The sequence below is a fragment of the Danio rerio genome, chromosome 3 (assembly GCF_049306965.1).
Source record: "Danio rerio strain Tuebingen ecotype United States chromosome 3, GRCz12tu, whole genome shotgun sequence".
NCBI classification, from domain to species: domain Eukaryota; kingdom Metazoa; phylum Chordata; class Actinopteri; order Cypriniformes; family Danionidae; genus Danio; species Danio rerio.
Genome location: NC_133178.1, coordinates 63,031,951 through 63,050,219, shown reverse-complemented (window position 1 = coordinate 63,050,219; position 18,269 = coordinate 63,031,951). Strand labels below are relative to the sequence as shown.

At 45.3% G+C, this 18,269-nt stretch overlaps 2 protein-coding genes across 6 annotated transcripts in view; one reads left to right on the top strand and one right to left on the bottom strand.

The window, feature by feature from the left end:
- radil2a (Ras association and DIL domains 2a) overlaps positions 1-18,269 on the top strand; it is a 156,038-nt gene that overhangs the window by 94,925 nt on the left and 42,844 nt on the right. The window lies entirely within an intron of this gene.
- Positions 1-18,269, bottom strand: part of LOC141381312 (NACHT, LRR and PYD domains-containing protein 3-like) — a 38,646-nt gene that overhangs the window by 11,491 nt on the left and 8,886 nt on the right. For 2 of the 4 annotated variants that reach the window (XM_073945144.1, XM_073945145.1), the window contains exons 5-9: positions 16,070-17,959; positions 15,704-15,877; positions 9,255-9,428; positions 8,163-8,324; positions 6,823-6,869 (exon numbers count right to left, since the gene is read on the bottom strand). In XM_073945144.1, the coding sequence (XP_073801245.1) occupies positions 6,823-6,869; positions 8,163-8,324; positions 9,255-9,428; positions 15,704-15,877; positions 16,070-17,959 (2,447 nt within the window). The remainder of the gene's footprint in view (positions 1-6,822; positions 6,870-8,162; positions 8,325-9,254; positions 9,429-15,703; positions 15,878-16,069; positions 17,960-18,269) is intronic. The other 2 variants (XM_073945146.1, XM_073945147.1) reach the window with 1 other exon arrangement.

Genomic DNA, 18,269 nt, shown 5'->3' with positions numbered 1-18,269 from the left:
TTCACCAGTTCTTGAGGGTCAAATCCCGGTGGGGTATTTTCTCCTTGCTGGGATTGAGTCTGAGCGTTGTCAGGGTGGAAATGTTTGGAGTACCTTCGTTGACTCCTTGGACTTGATGATCCAGGGTTTTGATGTCTTCCCTTGGATGGTGACCAGCTTTTGTTTGACCCCCATTGGTTTCTTTCCCGGTGGTGTTCAGGCGAGCGTTGTTGTCCATGCGGTCCATGCCAGTGACTGTTCCTTTGTTTAGGTCTTGTGTCATCGTAGGAGTTCCGTTGTCTATTGGACGAAGACGCATTCCACGCTGGGGATGGTGGTCTCACGTTGTTTGAGCGTTGGGCACCCTCTAGTGCCAGTTCTGGATGGGTGTTAAAGTCAAAAACTGTGGCAGTTTTAGTGTTTTTCTCTAACACCATCTTTTGTTTGTCGTGGGCTTTCTGTGTCAAATCTCGCAATTGCTGGATGCTCATTGTTCGTGGGCATGCGAGTACTCCGAGATGTTGGCTTACTGCAGGATGGAAGTTTCTCAGGAAGAGAATCTTAAAGTTCAGGTCTTCTTCCATATTCGGTTCGTTGCGAGTTCCGAAAAAGGCTTGCCTGAGTCAGTTGTAGTAAGCATGTGGGGACTCGTTGCGAGCTTGTTTTGTCTCCAGAGCACCTAACAGTCCTTGATCTGATTCAGGGTTTGCAAACTCTCTGATGAGGGCTTCTTGGAGCAAGCGGTAATCGTTCTTTACCCGAGCCGGCTGTCGGTCCAGGAAGCTGCGCACCTCAGTGCTGGATGTGGCTCGAAGCAAATACAGTCTTTCTTTGTCAGAGACATTGGGTCTCATTTCCAGGTGGAAATCAATGTCTTGCAAATAAGCGTGGACCTCCAAACCACCTGACACACTTGGAGTAAACTTCCCAATGTTTCTGGCCAGCTTGTCAAGGTCTTTGAGGTCCAGACTGTATGACGTTCTGTGACTGGCTATCACAGGCTCTCGTCGCTGTGGGGTAAGGTAAGGCTCTTCAGAAGGTGTTGGCGAAGATCTTCGGCGTGGTTTCTCACCTCTTTCAATAGGTGAGAGCTCAGGGACAGGGGATCCTGTCCTGCTTGGCAGGGGCGAGGCTGGTGCACATCTTGTCTTTGGAGGTTCATAGCGCAGTGCATAGGCATGCCTGAGTTCACTGGCGGACTCCTCTTTGATGTCATCCACTTCCTGCATTAGTCTGTCGATCTCATGTCTTGCTTCGCTCAGGTGAGTTTCAAGGGCTTTGATTCTGGCCTTCTTGTCTCTTAAGTCCACCTTTGCTTCCTTCAGTAGCTGTTCAGCGTAATCTAGCTTGTTAGCGACGTCAGCGTGGTCTGCTCTGGCTTGTTCTCTTTGTTCTGTGATGGCCGTTAGAGCTTCTTGTAGTTTGTCGATCTCCTCTTTGGTACCTTCATCCACCTCATTTGCTTGTTCCAGACGTTCCTGAGCCTCTAGCTCTAGCTGCTCGGTGCGGGCTTGCAGGCGTGTCAGCTTGTGTTGGAGTTGGGAGGCGTGTCTGTCACTCAGTTTGAGGGTGGCTATGAGTGTGTGACTCAAAGTACCAGTGATTTTGGCCAGCTCCTTGTGGTTGAAGCTTTGACTTGGGTCTTGCTTCATGATGCTGTCTATGTTCTCATCCAATTGGTTTTGCGTCAGGGGCTGCAGTGTTTCGGCTGCTTTAGGGAGGAGACTGCCTGTTACAACGCTCAGCCAGCATTCCAGGTCCTTCCAGTGGCCAACTGGATCTTTGGAGTGAGCCATCTTTTGCGGCAGGGGGGAGGACTTAGAATTTAACTGACACAGACCTTGAAGAGAGATAGAGAGGAGAAAGAAAAAACAAGGTAGAACAATGCAAACAGACAAGGAGAAATGTTAATGTGCAATGTTAAGTGTGTTCTAATGTTGAGTGAGGTGTGGTTCTCTGGAACTGTGGCCCTCTGGTGGGTACGCGTGTCTAACTGGTAGTCTCTGTGGAAAGAGTCAGTAGCACAGACACAGTGAGAGAACAAAGAAAACAAAAGTGATAAGGAGACTAAGGAGTAGGGTGAAAATCTGTAGTTTCCACTTTCCTAGAGAGAGGGTTCCTTTAGCTTTTGTTAAATATAAAAATAAGATTTCTAAATACCAGGACTGAAGTTGCTATTAACTTTCTTCTGAAGTGACAGAAAATAGGACAACAATAACAGTATTGGCTTCTGAATAGGATTGACTCCGTACACCAAATAAATTGTTTCTGGATGCGTGTTTAGAATTGGATCTAACGACGCCTATCTTCTTGGTGACCTGATGAGTGAGAAAGGAGGGGTGAGATCAGACAATTTTAACAATTAAAAGTGTTCAAGTGTCCCAAACATCTATTAAATGTTTCTAAAATTCTCTGCTTTTTTTTGACTCTCACAAGCACAATCCTTAAACCAGCATCAATAGTCTAGTTAAAAGAAGATAGTTAGTAGAGAGAGAGAACAAAGGAGTTAGTTTTCTCTTAGCATTAGGTGTATTTAAGGATGTCAAAGCGGTGGCGCTGTTGAGTTGAAACTACAAGAAGTGTTGGTTTTATTGTGTTATATAGTAACCACTTAGCCTACGTAGTAGAAAAATCAGAATTTTCCTTTTGAAGTTGGCTAGTTGGAGGGCTACTGCTCTAAGACTAGGCTCAATGATGACTTAGGTTGGTACCTTACAGCTCACTGGGCTGGACTGTCCAATTGCATCAATGAAGCAGCAGGGGGAGCACTGTCTGTAAGCAGGCTTAAAATAAACTAAATTTAATAGACTAAATTCAATTTTGAATTGAACTTAACTTTAAATCTTTAACGTGGTAATAACTTTTATAAGTTATCATTAAGATTGATAAGAACACTTATGACTAAATTTAATTAATAATTATTGCTATTAAACAATTATAATTTATTTAATCAGTGAGTCTTATCTGTATAAATCAACAATTATAGGAAATGGGTGTTCCTAGATGTTGATAAATGGAAAAAGAATTTATACTTGTACAGGTCAGAGAGCATTAATTTATAGTCATGAAAACAAAACTATAATTCATCACTAATAAAACCAACAGCTTATGTGAGTTCAAACTGATTAAATTCAACAGGCCAGGTACAGCAGGAAAAACAAAAATAAAATAAAATAGTAGTGATTAAACTCAGCAGTTAGATCGTGCACACTTTGATTAACTTTGCGTTTGTTAACTTTTCCAAGGTGAGTAAAGAGAAATAACTGAGATGCAAGAGTTATTTCAAACATACAATGCATTACAAGCCATACAATGCATTTAAGACCACTAAATGCTACGTGCTATCTATTAGCCTTCGCTGCTACTGGAAATGCATAAACTTCAATGCAAACGCGTTAGCGTTAGTTTAGCTTAGCTTCACGCTATGCTCTTTGTTTACAATTCAAGCTGGCGCTGGCGGACTGCACATGCGCACTTGAATGTAATTCCGGTAAGTCTCTCTGTACTTCCGGACCAAGGTTGCTGCTATGGCAACGACCACAAAGTGGAATAATAGCAAATTTCACAGTATCACTTGAGATGACGGCGCATCTCACACTGTTCAAGCAAAAAGCACAAGTTAGATTTTATATCTTAACAGTACTGAACCATCTCAACTCATGAAAGTGAGATAAATTAATCAACAGGATTTCTGAGATTAATAGAAATCGTGACAGAGATATGGGGGATCTCAGCACTCTGTGTTAAGTCTGTTTAGACTGCAAACACATCCGTGGATTCAAACCACAATTTTAATTGATCAATTTCAAAACTTCTCCTATAAACTACGCTAGTCAGCTCTCTCTGAGCTCCGCGTTTTAAATAATTTACTAAGTCTTAGCAAATTACAGGGCAACAAGAATTTAGTTAGCTATGCTAAATCAGTTACCAGGAGAAAACACAGCTGAGTTTCCAGCCGGGAATCGCGGCGTACGAAATCATACTGTGAGTTATATAAAGTTATGAGATAAGCACAAAGGAATACGCTTTGTCTTTCTCTACATGCGCTTTAGAGCGTCTTACAGTTTGTCTCGGCGGACAATTTAAATGAAGTTTTACTTTCTTAACAACACTAAATGCAGTCAAGCAATAAAACAAATGGTACCACAATGAAATTGTGCAGTAGCAAAACGATTGTTTTGAAAAGATTAACAACGTGATTTCTGGGTTTTGTGCTTTAAAAGTTAGATCTGCTTGCCCAAATTATTCTCCACCACTATGTAAGAATCAGCTCTTTGGTTTAAATCATGTTTAAACTTTGGGGATTCGAATCAAAGATTCGAACATGATTCACATAGAATTATTTAAAGCTTACACTTAACTTAAGTATTTGTCCAGCAAATAGAACGTTTAGTGTAAAGCACTCCTGTATTATATTATTACGTGGCCAACAACAACAATATAAAAACAGTATCTAATTATTTAATAAGCAAGGTAGCAGTATCTGAAGCTGAGGCATTAACTTATAAAGCACACAACACACCAACACGGATCTTAAAACGAAACAAAAGTTTATTGCTACTCTATAACACAAAGTACTAATCTACGTAAAACAAACAAATGCACATACATACACACACGCACAAGCAGTTTGAGGAGAGTTTTGACTGAGTGGATTCAACTTCTAGCCTTTGCTAAGTTCTTAGCATTGTAACCTGAGAGAAACTGTAAAAGCAGAGAATTTTGCTATTCTTTACTACTTAAACATAATTCACACCAGATTCAGTAATGGGTAGAAACCTTGTTTGTGCTACTTGCGTTCTGATGTAATTTTTGGTTTTCTCGACTGGTCCAAAGGGAAATCCCGGCGAAGCTGATTGGTCAGCGTAGCAACTTCAGTGACGTGATGGAATTCCCTTGTCGGTGAAGAGGGGTTTCCTTAGTCGGTTGCTAGGGATACGGATGTTGGACAAAGCGGCGTTCGAAGTCCTTCCTGGGTTCCTGTAGTTATGATGAGTTTCAGTGTTTGGATGTGTTGACCCGATGGCTTGTTGTTGAAGCGGTTGCACAAGCAGATCGGGGGTCGAGCCGGCAGCAAGTGAAGGTCGCGGTCTGCTCCGTGATGTAACGAGGCTTCCGGCGAGGCGATGTAACGGCCACAGCACGAGAAGAGCGACGTCCGGGCAGCGACGGCGGTGACGACTGGCAAAGATGACCGGCAAAAGACGACGATGAAATTCCTTTGTTCAAAGTTTTATAGGCTTTGGTAGAGGCTGGGTCTACACAATACTTGTCCAATCAGAGAAGGTGCAGGGTGGAGTCACACCCCAATTCCGCCCTCTAGACGGCCGGGTTAGCAAATTGTGTCGGTGCTGCTTTGATAGCATAGTTATTAAAATAAAGTCTCATAACATGGACACTATTCATAGTATGGTTTCTTCATATAAACCAATGCATTTGAGATGTTCCTAGCTTTCAATCAATACCAAACATGAAATATGTCATAAACATTCTGTAGATTTCATTTGTCACTGAGGGCTATTACTCAAGAACCATCTATAACAGTTTTGTTAAACACATGGAACATGTACACACAAAAACCTACAGAAACATAAAGCAAACATACATTACTCAAATAAACACAGTTTTACTGTATGTCCATTAAACTTTGGAAGCGTTTCTGATCGCTTCTGTGTCTGCCTGAGAATGTGTATTCCTTGCAGACGCCAAAGGGCACGCGAACCAAAAGGTACTTCTCAAAAACCGGTTTGGTGGGTTTTTGATTGTAGAGCCTCTTATTGTTTTAAGGTGTAAAGTTAATTAACACGCAACTGTGATGTTGACTGGATAGTCGTCCTGTGGATTGCCTTTTGCTGGGTGCCTGTGGATTGCTTTGAAAATGAAATCAAAGCTCAGACATTTAGGCACCAACCAATCTTTTAAGGATAACATGGTCTGTGGCTTGTTCGGTTCTGGAACAATCCGTTGACTCCCCACAGTTGTGTGTGTGCATCTGTGTGTGTGTGTGTGTGTGTGTGTTTGTGTCTCTGTCTGTGTGTATGTGTGTGTGTGTGTTCGTGCATGTGTCTGTGTTTGTGTCTCTGTCTGTGTGTGTGTTTGTGTGTGTGTGTGTGTGTGAGCTTGTGTGTGTGAGTGTGTGTGCGTGTGTGTGTGTCTGTCTGTGTGTGTGTGTTGTGTGTGTGCCCATCTGTGTATTTGTGTCTGTGTGCGCGTGTCTGTGTTTGTGTCTTTGTGTTTGTGTGCCTGTATTGTGTGTGTGTGTGTGTGTGTGTCTGTCTGTGTTGTGTGTATGATTCTCTGTGTGTGTGTGTGTGTGTGTGTGTGTGTCTGTCTGTCTGTGTGTGTGTTGTGTGTGTGCGCATCTGTGTATTTGTGTCTGTGTTTGTGTCTTTGTGCCTGTGTTGTGTGTGTGTGTGTGTATGTATCTCTGTCTGTGTGTGAGCTTGTGTGTGTGTGTGAGTGTCTGTGTTTGTGCCTATGTCTGTGTGTGTGTGTCTGTCTATGTGTGTGTGTGTGTGCGTGTGTGTGTGTGTGTGTGTGTGTGTGTGTGTGTGTCTGTCTGTTTGTGTGTGTTGTGTGTGTGTGTCTGTCTGTCTGTCAGTGTGTGCTGTGTTTGTGTGTGTGTGTGTGTCTGTGTGTCTGTGTTGTGTGTATGTGTCTGTGTCTTTGTGTGTGTCTTTGTGTGTGTGTGTGTGTGTGTGTTTGTGTGTGTGTTTGTGTCTATGTGTTTGTGTGCCTGTGTTGTGTGTGTCTGTGTGTCTGTGTGTGTGTGTGTGTGTGTGTGTGTATGTGTGTGTCTGTGTTGTATGTGTCTCTGTGTCTTTGTGTGTGTGTGTGTCTTACATTTCTCTGGTCCTGATTTAATCCTGAGCTCTCCTCCATTATCCACACTAAAACACAGACACACACGCACGCGCACAAGCACACACACACACACACACACACACACACACACACACACACACACACACACACACACACACACACACACACGCACACACACACAGTTATATATAGCTGTATTAGTTGCAGGATGTTAAAGCAGTTTAACTATTTTAATGCTTTTATTGGATATTAGGTCATTCAGTGTGAATATGCATGACGTTACGGAGAGCTTACGACCTACTAACTACACTTTATTGCTTTAAGAAGATGTGGTGCAACTGAAGTGAGAACAGATTTAGTTACACACTAGCTAGTAGTTACTAAACCTCTAGTGTGGACTTTATGTTTCAGTTTAAGAAGAACTCCTGATCAGCTGGTGCAACCCTCCTCTTATGACTAGCGTTCTCCCGCTGATCAGCTGTGGTAGCTTGGCCCTATATTTGACACATGTAAAGTGTTTAATGCAGATTTATGCCTCGTGTCATATCACTCAGCTCACTCTTACTGACATTTCTCTGGAGTGAAACAACAACAATATACTTTATTCAGTGTCATCTGTTTATGCTGTGGTTGATATTAACTCATGGCTGTTTTTTGCATAAGTATTTTTTTATAAGTTAACGATAGAAAATACAACTCTACAGGCTTGTTTCCTCTGAGTGGTACGGTTCAGTTCAGTAAGGTACGAGTCAGCTTTATCAGACGTGTGTCTCCACTGCCAAATGGTGTCCTTTTAGTAAGTGTGGTGATCAACAGAAAGCTGCAGTCGATGTTATTCTCACTAAAGGAATAAAGTAAAGCTCTACAGGTCAGTCACATATCATATGAGAAGCACTTCTCACTATCAGGGATGCAAGGATTAATCGGTTTCACTATTATCCACACTTTAATTCGATTTATTTCATGTTTAATAAATTGTAATGGCGTCTCAACACCACAACTTCTAAGGCTGATTTTAACTATGGCTGAAGGTTTTACTATTAACTAAGAGCTGTTCACAAATCCCGTTTTTTGCACACGCAAATTCGTTATTTCCAGTAGAGGAGTGTCTTGCGGGCTCGCTTTGAGCTTTCTTCAGGAAATCAGATACAAGTGTGTTCAGAGTTAAAAAATAATTAATTAATTAATTAATTAATTAATTAATAAAGTGCAACTGAAATAACATTCAGAGAGTTCACAGTTCTGAAAAACTGCCATCCAGAAATGCAGCATCAAGTGTGAAATGTTCAGAGATATTCAGAGCTGCTTCTTGAAAACCACATGAGCGATCACAGCAGACAGGGTGATTTACCACTTACCTGAGTTTGTGGAGGTGTTGGTGTTTGTCAGAGAGCAGTTTGAGTCCTGCTTCTCCTGGGTGATTGTAGCTCAGATCCAGCTCTCTCAGGTGTGACGGGTTTGAGCTCAGAGCTGAAGCCAGAGCCACACAACCTTCCTCTGTCACCATACAGCCGGATAATCTACAACAACAGCAGGAGCTCATGTTAGTGTGCTTCATGTTAAGAGATGCTTTTGATTGAGTCTAGTGAATATGAGTTAAAGCATCAAGGCTGTGAACTGTGATGTTCATGTAGAACCTTGATACATTACAGAAATGCTCACTGAATATAAACAGATCACTCAGATCAGATAAATGAGAAATTCCAGAGTTCAGTCAAGGCAGGGTGAATCCTCCTTCAGCTACTGCAACCCAACTGCTGGAATCAGCTTCCAGAAATGATCAGATGTGCTCCAACATTAGACATATTCACATCAAGACAGAACACACATCTGTTTAGCTGTGCCTTTACTGAATGAGCACTGTGCTATTATGTCTTTCTTTTCTTTGTCATTCCTTTAAAATCTGTTTTAACACATTTGAATAATTTTATTTGTTGTTAATTTTGTTTTCTAATACTTTTATTTTATGTTTCTTTATTATTGTTTATGTAAAGCACATTGAATTAGTATTGTGTATGAAATGTGTTGTAGAAATAAGGGTCCCAATCCCTTAAATAGTCAAAGCGTCAAACTCACTGATTTAAGGCAAAAGTTTAACAAAGAATTTGGGAGAAAAGTGCAGGTTTGTTTTAAAAGGGCAAATATTTAACTAAATCACATTTCAAATTAATATTAATATTAATAATAAAAGTATTATTATTATTATCATCATTATTAAGTACATATTTTGTCTTGCAAATCATATTAAAGCAGCTGAACTGCACAAAAACTATGTGAAATGATCATCTATTTGGTTAATATTGCTGCCATTTTGCAGATTCTAAAAGATATCTGGATATACTGAAACTTGTTTATAAATAACTTAATGTATCTGATATTCATCGGTATGAAATTATTTTTATGGTCAAATTAAATTAATATTTAATATACAGAATTAGTGAAGCACAAACCTCAGTGTGTTGAGTTGACAGTTTAAACTCTTCAGTCCAGCACAGATCAGCTTCACTCCTGAATCCTGCAGGTCATTGTGACTCAGGTCCAGCTCTCTCAGGGGGGAGTTTGATGATTGTAGAGCTGAAGCCATGATTTCACAGCACTGATCAGTGAGATTACAGCCTGACAATCTGGAAAAGCGAGGACTCTGGTTATATGCCATGCTAGGGTGCTGGTGTATTTTGTGGTTATTTAAATGACATTAGTTGTAATACACACAAATCATCACATACAACTGCTAAAATTCTTATGATTGCTAAAACAGCTATTGGAAATGAGAAGAAATGTAAGAAGTGTCAGAGATGTCTTCAATAGAGAATTCAAAGAGGTCAAGGATGATGTACTGAAGTGGGTCAATTTTCTGCTGACAATAAAGGAAGAAATGGTCCAGATGAAACTTCTAAGCCTGTGAGTGTTATCTTCAGAGGAAGATATTCTTTGCCAGCTAAAAGTTATGGCCTTGGAGGACAAGCCCCCTAGAAGACTGCCCAAATACTGATATAATAGAAGAAACTCTTTGCTGTGTTCATTAATCAAGTGCATCACAATAGAGAGTAATTACTCAGCTCTAGAAAACCAAAAGAGATTTCATCTCTGTATCAACATTTTTGAGATGTACTCAAGTATATCAAACATTGAAAACTTAAAACATGTAAAGCACAGCTGTATTCAAGAGCTTGAATACTGTATAAAATGCTGGAACAGACAGACCAGCAGTGCATTTAAACAGACTTCTGTATACTGTAAGTAAGGCCCTTTACTCTCAGCTGGGAATGAAGTAAAGGATTTTGTTTTGTTCTTGTTTTTGTTTTCACTGGATTTACTTCATTAATAAAAGTATATTTTATTTATTTTCTTTCTGAAGTGGACATTGGCTTCATTTGTAGAACCCATAAAGACTCCCTGTGGTAAGGTATGAATGCAATTATTTATTGAAAGACATTACAAAAGATGATCCTGAACGTTCAAGGTTACTAAAGTAACCCTTCGTTCCCCGAGGAGGGGAACTTCAGCACTATAAGTGGATTTGATGTTCTAAATCCACGTATGGGAGGATTCGGTTCAGAAGCCGCTCGTCTGAAAGAGTATTGAACGGGCCAATTAAGAATGAATTGGCAGCGCAAGCCTGCGCAGGTGTGCAGCATATGCAATCAACTGAGTATATAAGCACACCTGGCGCCAGCAGACGCTATCCTTTTTAAGCTGAAGAGACTTTTAACAGCTAAGGGACAGTCATTATGGCGACGGAGTATAGTGCTTCGGGTTACTTTAGTAACCTCGAACGTTCCCCTTCGGGGGGAACTCCAGCACTATAAGTGGATTTGATGTTCTAAATCCACGTATGGGAGCCCATTGAAAGCGCCATAATGACTGCACCTTACCAACACCCAACATGAGAGAGCGGTCAGGCAAGCGTGACGCACCCAGATCATGAGAGGCACGGTCCTCCAACGTGCCCTTGGCCCTAACTTATCCCACTTCAAAAGAAGTTTTACGGAATAGGTATATATTTTTTTTGGGAGTCGCTAGCGTCTAGATAATTCTAGGAATATACGACAGTACGTTGGGAAGCGTGCCATCCCAGTAGGGAGGACGCTGCGGAGACCATCCGCACCCAATAGGGGGAAACAAATGGAATTACATATGGACTAACCCTGAAAAGGGGGAGTGCGCATAAGAAGGTGGTTAGCAGATAGGGAAAGCACGGGTCCGCCCAGGGGGGGAACTTAACCGTGGCGGAAAAGCATATGGGGATCACCAGCGGGGATCGGCCATAGCAGGCACCTATACCCAAAACGCGGGCTGACCAGCGGGCAGACCTACAACGTAATGGGCCAGCAAGTGACTCCTCCGCTGAGTCAGTGCTGGGGGCCTCGGAGGAATCTGCAGGGCTCACCGAATGGGGAACTTTACTGACAGACAGGAGGGTGCACATCTCTCCGTGTTAGGGAAAAAAGGCACCGCAAGCGTGTACAACACCTACCGAGTTGTTTCCTCACCAAAGGTACCTAACACCCTTGAGGAAACCGGCTTCACTCGCAGATTATAAAATCTTGCAAATGTGTTGGGTGTCGCCCAGCCCGCAGCTCTACAAACGTCTGTTAAAGAAGCGCCGCGCGCACACGCCCAAGAGGATCTTCGAGTGATCTTCGAGTGGAGAGCGCACACACTCCCGGGGGGCGCAGCTGACCTCTGCTCAAATAAGCACATGAAATGGCCTCCAAAATCCAGTGGGATAAACGTTGTTTAGACACAGCACTTCCCTGCTGCCATCCGCCATAACAGACAAAGAGCTGCTCAGAAGATCTAAAGTTCTGAGTATGGTCCACATAAATGCGCAGAGCGCGAACTGTACAAAGTAAGGACAGGGCTGGGTCTGCCTCCTCCGGGGGCAGCGCTTGCAGGGTTACTACCTGATCTCTAAAGGGAGTGGTAGGAACTTTGGGCACACAACCCGGGCGGGGTCTCAGGATAACGTGAGAAAATTCCAGCCCGAATTCCAGGCACGAGTCACTGACCGAAAATGCCTCCAGGTCCCCGACCCTCTTAACGGAGGCCAATGCGACCAGCAGAGCTGTCTTCAGGGACAGAAATATTAAAGATACTGTATCGAGTGGCTCGAAGGGATCAAATCGCAGGCTCGTGAGAACGAGGGCGAGATCCCAAGAGGGCGTGGGAGGGGGGCGAGTTGGATTAATTCGCCTAGCGCCTCCGAGGAACCGGATGATGAGGTTATGCTTTCCCACGGTGCTGCCAGCCACCGCGTCATGGTGAGCGGAGATGGCGGCAACGTAAACCTTGAGAGTGGAGGGCGACAGCCTGCTATCCAGCTTCTCTTGAAGGAAAGAGAGCACAACACTGATCTGGCAAGATCGGGGGTCTTCTCTGCGAGAGACACACCACTCAGCGAATAGGCTCCACTTCAGGGCATAGGCGCGCCTCGTAGAGGGGGCTCTAGCCTGAGTGATGGTATCAACCACCGCGGGCGGCAGGTTACCTAAGTCTTCCTCGCGTCTATGGACCACACGTGGAGGTTCCAGAGATCGGGACGAGGGTGCCAGACGGTGCCAGACCGTCGCGAGGAGGGAGAGCTCTGATATCCAGGTGCGGTTGGGCCAGAGGGGCGCAACTAACAGAACCTGTTCCTCGTCCTCCCTGACCTTGCACATTAACTGCGCGATCAGGCTCACTGGGGGACATGCATACTTGCGTATGCCCCGAGGCCAGCTGCGGGCCAGTGCATCCGTGCCGAGAGAGCCCTCGGTCAGGGAGTAAAACAACTAGCAATGAGCGTTCTCGGGGGAAGCAAACAGATCAATCTGGGCCTCCCCGAATCGCGCCCATATCAGCTGGACAGACTCGGGGTGGAGTCTCCATTCTCCAGAGTGAATCTGCTGCCGTGATAGCACATCGGCTGCACGGTTGAGCATACCTGGGATGTGAATGGCGCGCAGCGACTTCAGCCGCGGGTGACTCCAGAGGAGCAGACGGCGGGCGAGCTGAGACATGCGGCGAGAGCGCATACCCCCCATACGGTTGATATACGCCGCCGCCACCGTACTGTCCGTCCTGACCAGCATGTGTTGCTGCTCCAGCAATGGAGAAAATCGGCGGAGAGCAAGGAACACTGCCAACAGTTTGCTCTTTTCCCAGTTGACCTGCAACCCCAATCGGCGAAGATGCCGGAGCACCTCGTCTCTGTGCGCAGTCAATTACTCCCGAGAGTGGGCTAATAATCAGCCAATCGTCGAGACAATTGAGTACGTGGATGCCTGCGAGCCGAAGGGGTGCTAGGGCACCCTCCGCGAGTTTGGTGAAGACCCGCGGAGACAGAGAGAGCCCGAAGGGGAGGACCTTGTACTGCCATGCTCGACCTTCGAACGCAAACCGCAGAACTGACGGTGGCGTGGACAAATGGAGACATGAAAATACGCGTCCTTCAGGTCTATGGCTGCAAACCAATCCTGAGGGCGGACGCATCAGAGGATGCGCTTCTGCGTAAGCATTCTGAACAACAGCTTGTAAAGGCAGTGATTCAAAACGCGCAGATCTAGGATTGGCCGTGACCCACCGCTCTTTTTGGATACGATGAAGTACGGGCTGTAAAACCCGCTCTCCATCTCGGCTGGAGGTACCGGCTCGATTGCACCCTTCGCCAGGAGGGCGGCAATCTCCTCTCGCAAGACAGGGGCGGACAGGGGATTAACCCTGGTGAATACACGCCCGTGAACTTGGGAGGCCGTTCGAAAACTGCAGTTCGTAGCCGAGTCTGATCACGCGTATGAGCCACCGCGAGAGGCTGGCCTGCGCTAACCAAGCAGGCAGAGCCCTCGCTAATGACGTCATCGCAGCAATCGTTGACGTACCCGCGGAGGGGCAGCGCCGAGAAGAGCTAAGAAGAGCTGGAGGAGAGCGATTCGCTCTGGCTCCGCACCCTGACTCCGGAGGGGGGGGCTTGGGGGCTGGGAGAAGAGAGACCGTCCCCCCAGCGCCCGTGAGCTGCTGGCGGAGCATGCAGACCTTGCGAGCTGAGAGGCGGCGTGTCCCAGGCTGGCAGGGCCTGCAGTGCCCGTGAGCCACTGGCGGAGTGCACCGAACCTACGAGCTAGAGAGCTGAGCTCAAACTGGCAGATTTCGGGCTGTCACCTCCGGGGAAGTGGAAAAGTGCCCTTTCATTTCATGGCAGTAAAAGGTGCCGTTGGAAATGGTGCCCCGCCCTCCAGCGGGGAAAGAGCAAGTTCCCTCCTCTCCAGATGACCTGTCCCAGGGACGCTTCGCGGTCCGTTGCCGGACTTAGCGGCGTTCTGGGCAGGGGGAGTTGCCTGTTTCCGAGGTGCTCGACGCGCTCGCTTCACCAGAGGCGAGTGCGGGGGCGGTGCAGCTCTCGTAGGCGGGCTCCTTCGGCGAGGAGCAGGAATGGATGGCACGGCGGGCGGAGCGGGCTTACGGGGCCGCCGATTAGACATCACCCATCGGACTGCTCTCTCACTGCCTCGAATTCCTGGGTGAATTCGCAGACTGTGTCGCCGACCAGCTTGGGATATGGGCGAGTCAAGAAAGCGGACTTTGTCAACTTCGCGCATATCAACCAAGTTTTGTTAGAGGTGGGGTGCCTGGATAACTAGTGTGGACATCGTCCTCCCCAAAGCACATGCAGCGGACTTAGTAGTCCGAAGAGCTTAGTCGGCTGCGGTGCGAAGCTCATAAGCCTGGGTTGGACCCACCCTCGTGCAGCTCGGCCAGCGCCTGCGCTTGGTAGCGCTGGTCGGTAGCTATCGCATGCAAGGCGGATGCAGCCTGGTCCGTAGCTTTGTAAGCTCTAGCTCCGAGGGAGTTACAGTATCCGTTTTGACAGCGCTCACCTGCCTGAAGGGGGCGAGCGGGTCCGGATCATCGTCGGACAATGAAAGCCCACCCTCCGATGCCGCGGAGGACATCTGATATCCGGTGTCAGCGAGCGTGAGAGGTACCATCTGATTAGACGGATCACTCCCAGCGCCCGAAGCTTGGATGGAGCGCTTGGAGGAGCGAGAGGTCCGCGAGCCCTTAGGTGGCGGATTATCTTTCGCTGGAACCCTCAGATCTGCCCGAGCGCCCGCTGCAGAACAGGAGGCGACAGGGGTGGCTCGCTCTCTCACGAAAGTTAGCTGCGATCTCAACTGCGCGATGGTCATGGCATCATAGTGACGACATGAACCGCCCCCGAGCACCACATTAACATGCTTGACCCCCAAACATGTAATGTAGTGATCGTGCCCATCATCCGGAGCCAGGAAACCCCCGCAACCAGAAACGCACTATCGGAGCGTCGTCCTGAAAAGGATGTGCTGCACGACTGTGTTGCTCTTTTAGGATGCTTTGCAACAATACGCACCGCTCAGGAAGACCGGACCCAAAGGGACGCCAGGCAAGGGAGAAACCCAGCTCAACCATCTGCCGCTGCGTGGACTCGCTCTGGACAGGGAGACACTCGTTCGCTCGAAGTGGCTGTAGACAGCAGGAGGAACCCTCATGAAGCTCGATCAGAAAAGTCTCTGAAGCGATAATGATAGCATCTGCTGGCGCCAGGTGTGCTTATATACTCAGTTGATTGCATATGCTGCACACCTGCGCAGGCTTGCGCTGCCAATTCATTCTTAATTGGCCCGTTCAATACTCTTTCAGACGAGCGGCTTCTGAACCGAATTCTCCCATACGTGGATTTAGAACATCAAATCCACTTATAGTGCTGAAGTTCCCCCCGAAGGGGAACCAAACTTTAACTAAGCAATATAGTGAAGAGAGGATCATGGTTTCTTTATCTAATTAGGGTATTAAATGAAGGCATCCAGCACAACTTTGCAGATCACATTTTACCACAAAAGGCCATGCTAGTGACTAAATGTTACAGTAAAGGTGATCAAACCTCAGTGTGTTGATTTGACAGTTTGGGCTCTTCAGTCCAGCACAGATCAGCTTCACTCCTGAATCCTGCAGCTCATTGTGACTCAGGTCCAGCTCTCTCAGGGGGGAGTTTGATGATTGTAGAACTGAAGACACAACTTCACAGTGCTGGTCAGTAAGATTGCATCCTGACAATCTGGAATAAAGAAAGCAGAAATACCTAGTAATTAAAGGTAAATTATATATATATACTATTAGTTCTTAGCAATGTTTACAAAATATAAACCTAATACATTAACAGTGATTGGAGTAATCTATGCTTAAGCAGATGATTCAGAATAATATTCATTACTTATCAAAACTCCTGGCAAATTATTCTCACACTCACAGAGCTTTTCTACAGTTCCTCACAGCAGGTAACAGCCTCCTTCTGCCCTCTTTAGATTTGATGTTGTACTTTTTAAGATCAAACTCATCCAGCATCTCCTCTGACATCAGGATCATGTTTGATAAAGTTGAACAGTGAGCAAGAGAAAGACTTTTACTCTTTGATTTAGATTTTAATAATGTTTGCACTTCTTCAACAAGAGAAATATCCTTCATCTCAATCAAGCAGTGTGAGAGATTCATCCATCTTTCAGGACTGACGTTGTTTTTTTGTCCTTGTTTGAGGTTTTGGATTATTTTCTTGATGATCTCTGGGTCGTTCTCTGTGTGTTTCAGCAGATCCTGTAAGAGTCTCTGATTGGACTCCAGTGAGACGCCATGAAGAAATCGCAGGAACAGATCCAGGTGTCCAGTTTTACTGCTCAAGGCTTTATTCATCACTCCTTTCAGAAGCACATCCAGAGAAACTTTCTCACTCTGAGTTCTGTGTTTCCCTGTCAGGAACATCTTCATCACCTCAGTGTTGTTGTGTAAATAGCAGTAAAACACATACAGTGCTGCAAAACACTCCTGAAAGCTCAGATGAACAAAGCTGTAAACCTTCCTCTGATAAATCACAGATTCCTCTCTGAAGATCTCAGTGCAGATCCCAGAATACACTGAGGCGTCAGCGACGTCTATCCCGCTCTCAATCAGGTCCTCCTCATAGAACATCACATTGCCCTTCATCAGCTGATTGAAAGCCAGTTCAGCAAGTTTCACAATCACGTCTCTGTTGGACTGCAGGAGTTTCTCTGGATCTCTCTCTTCATACTTCTGCTTCCTCATGTGTGTCTGAATGAGGAGGAAGTGGATGTACATCTCAGTCAGAGTTTGAGGGATTTCTGCACTCAGATCTTCTTTCAGGATGGTTTGAAGCACAGTGGCTGAGATCCAGCAGAAGACGGGTATGTGGCACATGATGTGGAGGCTTCTTGCTCTTCTGATGTGGGAGATGATTCTGCTGGCTTGATCTTCATCTCTGATTCTCTTCCTGAAATATTCCTCCTTCTGAGGGTCATCGAAGCCCTGAATCTCCGTCACGAGGCTGATGTGTTTTGAGGGGATCTGATTGGCTGCTGCTGGTCTGCTGGTGATCCAGATGAGAGCGGAGGGAAGCAGATCTCCTTTCATGAGGTTTGACATCAACACACTCACTGATGAAGCTTCAGTCACATCAGAAACTTTCTGACAGTCTGAAAACATCAGTGTGATTCTGCTTTCATCCAGACCATCAAAGATGAACACGACTTTACACTCCTCATAAATCTGTGAGTCCAGATGCTGAAGTTCAGGATGAAAGTCCAGCAGAAGTGTGTGAAGACTGTACTGATGATCTTTAATCAAGTTCAGCTCTCGAAATGGAAGCACAAAGATGAAATCTACATCCTGATTGGCTTTTCCCTCGGCCCAGTCCAGAATGAACTTCTGCACAGAGACGGTTTTTCCAATTCCAGCGATGCCTTTAGTGAGAACAGTCTTGATCTGCTCTTTCTCCTCTCTGCTCTTCTCCTTATCTCCTGCTTCAGCTGAAGGGTTAAAGATGTCATTGCAGTTGATTGGAGTGTCTTGGAGAGTCTTGTATCTCTTCTCCATCTGCAGCACCTCATGTTCTTCATTCACTCCTTCACTCTCTCCCTCTATGATGTACAGCTGTGTGTAAATGCTGTTCAGGAGGGTTTGATTCTGCTGGAGTTTTACTCCCTCAAATAAGCTCTCGTACTTGATCTTCATGCTGGATTTGTGCTGCTCTTTCACTCTCTGCAGATCATCATGCACAGATTGGTGAGAATCAATCTTCAGCTCTGCTTGTGTTTTATAATGAATGTGTTTCCGAAAACAGGAGGATCTGCTGGACACAAAAAGAAAACTCATCTGATCGGATCTCTCAACACCGAAGAAACATCAACAGAGAAAATTAGAAAAGACATTTATCAAACCATAAAAACTGTTCAAATGTCTCCAATGTTAAATGATCTTATTTGAAAGGATACAACAGGGTTTGCAGCACAGTATTTGTGGGATAACCTTATACAAAATGTAATTAAATTTGAATTTGTGCAGTTTGTATACATCTAATATTTTGCATTTCAATACATAATGAGGAAGAAGCACACTGCAAAAAATGCTTGTCTTAGTTAGATTTTTTGTCTTGTTTCTAG